A 5,976-nucleotide genomic window follows, 5' to 3' on the forward strand; every position below is an offset into this window, starting at 1 on the left:
CAACAATGTTTAATGATAAATAATGTAATGCGTCAGTGTAAAAAACATGCAGCAGTCACAAAATGGAAAAATATTCTTGAATTCCGTTTTCTCTGTGATCAGTTTTAAACGTCATCCTATATTTATAATAAGACGGTAAAATTTTTAAGAGACCTTTCAAGCGTATTTTACTTGAAAGGTATTCTGGAATTAATCAATATCATTCTGAATCGATAAGAGATTAGCATGATACGGGTGTGTTTGTGAAAATGGTATCTTGTGTATTGTTAATGTGTTTGTGTATGTTTTCTTTGTGTATGTATGTGTGTGCGCGTGCTCGTGCCGACTTTTTTTTTTTGTCAGTTATAGTTTATAGAAAGAAGAGAGAAAACTCTGTATTTACTTCCCCGGGGTTAGTTTTAAATTAGGCCCGTTGCCTTCTCATTAACCCCTTCACTTGATACTTTGGTTGTTTGTCTGCTTGTTTTTTGTTTTGTCACATTGTCATGTTATACTTGATATACTATTGTCACATTTTTATGCATGCATGTTTCATTAAGTGAAAATAAATAAATGAAAATGAAATATTTAACTCCAACACCTACCAAGGTCTGACGTGGTCGGTGGGCTACCTCTCGCTGATCCGGGCTACCAGTGTGGTCGTACAGGGACTCTTCACCGTGCTCAACTCTCTACAGGGCTACTTCATCTTTATGCTCTACTGCGTGCGGCAGCCGCAGATCCGGCGGCAGTGGCGGGCCCAGTTCAGCTGCTGTCTCCCCGAGTCCCTCCGCGTCTCCCTGGACTCATCCAATTTCTCCTCGACGCTCCAGTCCACCCGCACGACCACGTGGAAACCCAATAATATTCCCTCGGGAAGCAAGAAGAAGACCTCGACCACCACCTCGAAGTTCAACCCCAATTCGGTGCCGGCCGCCACCACGGGATCGCTCAGTAATCGCATCTATGAAAAGAACAATTACATGTAGAATTGTTCATGCATTGGGAGAACGTCCCTTCCCTTTTATAAAACAGATACTTAATGACACCCGATTGCAATAAATTTTGAAGCATTTATCATATTTCTTACCTTGTTAGCGATGATCACCGATCACCGAACACAAGAACACGCACACAGTTATACAATCATGCCCCCACCCTTTTCATGTTCTCTGTAATAGATCAGAGTATCATTTATTACTCGGCCAGTAAAATTGGATAGTGTTGAGAAGTTGATTATGTTCAGAGTATCTGATTCATACAAAAAAAAATAAAGTTGCAGATATCTTTATTTCAACCATTCTTATGTCTCTTTTTTGTGAGATATAGTATACTGTCTTTTTTCATACAGGTTTAGATAAATTCCATCTTTAAATAGTACATGCTTTGTAGCGACCTAATTGAAGGTACAGATTTAGCAAACAGTACAATACGTTTCAAATGTACGTAGATCCGTTTTGATCATTTTAGTTATGGAAAGAAAAAAAACCAATGGTAACAGCTCATCAAAATATACAGCACATAAGCTAACTTGAACGTTTCAGACTATGGCTGTTAACTAGTTTTACAGGAGACCGGTTTTGACACAGGATTGGGACAAAAGTGATACCTGTTTTGCCGCCCCAAGCGGTAGCGACCCAAATTACAATTTTGTTTCCAGAGGGACAGTGTCAAATCCAAAGGCGACGCTTTCGTGAACGATACCTGTTGATTTAATGGCCAGAATAAGGTAGCCTTCTTTTATCTTCTTCTTTTTTTTTCTTTTTGTTTGTCAAGTGAAACTTTATCCAACGATTCCCAATGCAAAGGCAACGTTTGCAGTTCATGGGAGCTGAACGTTTGCAGTGCAGGTTATGTTTTGCTTTATTGTTTTCAATGTCGTTTGGAACATACGACAGATTTTCCCTCTCTTTTTTTTTTAACTTAATAAGACAGCATCACCAAACACAAAGCATTACTTTGTCTTCTTATTTATAAACATGAATGTTAATATTATGCATTCTTCCATTAAGATGTCAACACAGGTAATAGAAAACTGATCCGATTGTTCTTTTCTTTTAATATTTCTTATACGTTTCCTTACTCAGGTTCTATCAAAAACAAACAAACTTGGAGCCTTCATTTTTACGCTGTGTTCTTCCCCTTTGCAATAAGATGTAAGGAGTGGTTGTTGATGTCGTTTGAAACATGCTGGAAGTATTTTAATGATATATAATATTTTTATTGAATTCTTTCAGAAGAAGTCTCTCCAGTACCCGATAAGCCTATCGTGGGGATGCCTATAGCCTTTTGTCAAGGCCATCTCGCTGTATGGTGAAGAGAGCCCAGCCGAGTGGGGTTGCACGAGGCTGTCGCGCTCGGCTGGGCTCGCTTCGCTCTTCCGTTACAGCTACAGGGCCTCGACAAAAGGCTAGGGGATGCCGTGCAAACTAAAAATTGGCCGGACTCATTTTGGGAATCCCCGAAGATAATTGCGTACAGCTTCATTACTGATCTCTGTGTAGATCCACACAAATCTGAAGAATAGTCAAACGTCATTGAAGAGCGTAAGCTTCGATGCACATAATTCATTCGCTGACGGGCAATTTATGTTGTGTAGGAGGCCTGCGCTATTCTTGGTTTTTGGAATGTAGCCAGTCTTTAATCTTTAAAACATCCTTCATGGAATGATAATAACATTTAGAAATCACTGATCTTATCTAGTCTCTAGTCCAGAAATTAAAGGCAATGCACGCGCAGTGATTATCCTAAGAAGGATAATACGTAAAGTATGTGTATGTGTATGTTATGTGTGTCACTGTGCTATAAAAGGTCATAATAATCGTATTGTCCTTTGAAGTATTTACTATAAAAACAGCGGAACTGGCACAGTAATCTATGCAATATGTGTAATGCAGCTACCGTACGCGATAGCACACATCTTATTTAATGCCAATTAATGGTTTGACGGTAATTTCCTTTTAATAGTTACATCGCTTTGTTTTGGATCCTTTCGTTGTACCTCACCCTCTACCTTGTCCCATGTCCATGCATGATATCAAATGCAGTAAACGGTTGTTAACTATAATGGTTATACGTTGTGTACCTCTAGTTGATTTTAATATTGTTCATTTTATACTTTAAGTCAACTCGCCAGTGTATCATGAAAAAAAATATATTTTCTGAATTTCGTCAACATGATAGTGTTTGAATGTTTGAATCGCGATTCAACGAGGGGGAGATAAAGAGAGAGAGAAAGAAAGAAAGAAAGAAAGAGAGGGAGGGAGAGAAAGAAATGTCTGTCGCGGTTTGGAGCGAGGATAAAGGAGGATGTAGGACGGACATAATACCTGTTGTAATTTACATCAAGAGGGATTTTTGCTGCTTATGCTGTATTTTTATGAACAATCTGAAAAAAAATGCAATCTCACGCACGAATGAACAACAGATCGACTGATACCAAGTATATGCAATGTAGGATGATGAACTTATCTTTCAGGTGTCACATTGTAGGATTAAGACAGTATACTGTATAAGCTGGAAGTTAGCATTCCTATGTCCTAGAATTCAAATGAAATATTTAAATGAATGTTGTAATATAATGTTATTTATTTGATCTGAGAGAAATCTATGAAATAGGTATTCCATTCTTTTCTGACTTGTAGTCAAGCGAATATTTTTGTAATCCGTGCTAGTCACAACTTACACCCTTCCGATTAATAGCATTTGTTGCAATAAATGACGAACTTGTCTCTGTTGCCAAACTACTTCTCAGTATGTCTCTGCTTGCTTTTTTGTCTCAGTTAATGAGTAGAGTCCCTAAGATTATGGTAGACATTAGTACAGGTCCTATGAATTGCAAATACATTTTGACTTGTGTTACGTTAAAACAACACTTTTCAACTTTTTTTTAGTCATTACTATTTTTTTTTAACACGAGACCTACTTTGGCTCCTACAAAGTGTATTTGACATGTCTTAGACCCCGATACATGATTATGAAGATCGGATACAAATCTTGTTTTATCATTATTTCGTTTTGGGAAGACTTGGCGGCTAGCCTGCCTGCGAGAGCTTCGCTGCCCACTGGTTGAGAAGCGCTGATGTAGAGAAAAAAAAACTGAACTAAATTCCTCTTGTGTGATGTAATGTATATCTGAATATGTGTCATGTGGGTTTTTTAAAGCTTTTTATACTACATTGTTATTTTCCTACGGATTACTGTTTTGGATACGTCAACAACAACAACAACAACAACAACAACACCAACAACAACAACTTGCAAAACATGATTCTGTCAATAGCTGCTCAAGAGCTAATACGAATAACAAAAGACAGTGGAATGCACATTCCTCTTCACTGAGCATAGCTTGCATGTGTCCATACAATATCTTTTGTTAATCATATTTTGTAACCGTACTAGAAAATTCCCGTAGGATCTTCCTCGTTCAAAGCTCAGAAAATGACAAGAGTCTTAAATGGTATGTCATTCTGAGTGGACCGAAATGATTTAGTATGCCTTCCCACTTTTTCGTGTGTTTGTTTATCTGGCTACTGGTTTCGATCTAATCCCTGAATCGGGTACCAAACACAACTCAATCCCTTGTGAAGAGCGTGTATGAACTGGCTCACCTCAAAAGGCACGAGGTTTCATTTTTTTTTTTTTTTTTTTTTTTTTTTTTTTTTGCTCTCTTTGCGACAAATATGTATATCTAGCAAGATTTGCCTCGTTTTCGATCATATGCGTTTATTTGCGTCTGGCGAACAGAGAACGAGTGGACTGTTATACACCGTATCTTGTTTATACGAAAAAATTGTCTTTTTATGAATATCCTTTTTTTATTTTCGATTGGAGTACTGATACACGCATTCACTTCCTGGTCTGGTACCGTCCTGTACCCGCCATTCTAGCTCAGCTCAGGCACGTAAGTTACCCGACTGGAACCTTCTCTATTGAACCTTTTTGCGTTCTGTATCTTTGTAAATTCTGGAACACCCCCGTATTAAACAAACGTATTTTGGCATTGCACCATTACAAGTGGAAACCTCCCACCGCATTGGTTGCAATACAATTATACCATTGTCAAATTATATCAACAAAAGCTCGCTAGATCCTTCAGATTCAAGTTCCCCATCAAACAAATAGCTGTAATTTCTGAATTAGGAACCGTTGAGGAAATCTGAACACAGGGGCAAGTAGCTGTACTTCCGAGCTATCTTTCATGTGGAATTCAGTATAGATATCGTCGCGTCACGTCTCAGTGAGCACGCCCTAAATGCAAAATGGTCACTTTTTTTTTTCAAGTTCACAAGCCCTATAAAACATCAGGACAAATTTCGATTTTCCAGCATAAGAAGGCATGCAACGTACAAAAATGTGCTTCTTCTCTATAATGACTTGTGGGCAAAATTTCATGGTTGAGTGACCACGGAGTAGAAATTGCCAAAATGGCAGGTTGGACATGTTTCCCATGGTACATTTTGTTCCAACAGATGAAATTTATGTTTTGGAAAGCTAACAATGACTTTTGCACACAACATTAGTAATTTTACTGTTGAATGAACACATTATATAACAAAAAGAAAATCACTTTGAAATTATGCAGTGAGTATAGTGCTTCGATTTTGTGCACTTGGATAAGTCAAATGCGTTTTCACTGCGTTTAAGACCGATGTGCATGTACTGCATCCTGTGGTATTCCCGGCTGTCACGCTTCAATGAGCACGTGGGTGCTGGAAAACCCTCACACCCTAAAGATGGACTGAATTCTGTTCCTGTGCTGTGTAGATTTCAAAATTATTCATGGGGAATTAGTCTAATTTCATTTTGATAAGCATTCCGCTGTGTTATGCTTCAGTGAGCACAAGAAATGTGCTTATTCCTTGATGAGAAAACCCCTGAAGCAGCGCTTTCCGAACCAAACTTGGATGGGATGTGCTGTGATAGTAGGTGATGGTGCAGTCGTTATAATAAAAATAGTGATGTGCACACTAAAAATTCTGTAAGATTTACAACAAC

General features: G+C 38.3%; 1 protein-coding gene across 1 annotated transcript in view; it reads left to right on the forward strand.

Annotated features, from left to right (window-relative positions):
* Nucleotides 1–1,095, forward strand: part of LOC140237751 (uncharacterized) — a 39,018-nt gene extending 37,923 nt beyond the window's left edge. Inside the window, exon 29 of the mRNA XM_072317684.1 lies at nucleotides 589–1,095. Coding sequence (XP_072173785.1) covers nucleotides 589–968 — 380 coding nt within the window. The 3' untranslated portion in view covers nucleotides 969–1,095. The remainder of the gene's footprint in view (nucleotides 1–588) is intronic.
* The last annotated feature ends 4,881 nt before the right edge of the window (nucleotides 1,096–5,976 follow it).

Source organism: Diadema setosum, chromosome 2 (genome assembly GCF_964275005.1).
Source record: "Diadema setosum chromosome 2, eeDiaSeto1, whole genome shotgun sequence".
Classification (NCBI taxonomy): Eukaryota; Metazoa; Echinodermata; class Echinoidea; order Diadematoida; family Diadematidae; genus Diadema; species Diadema setosum.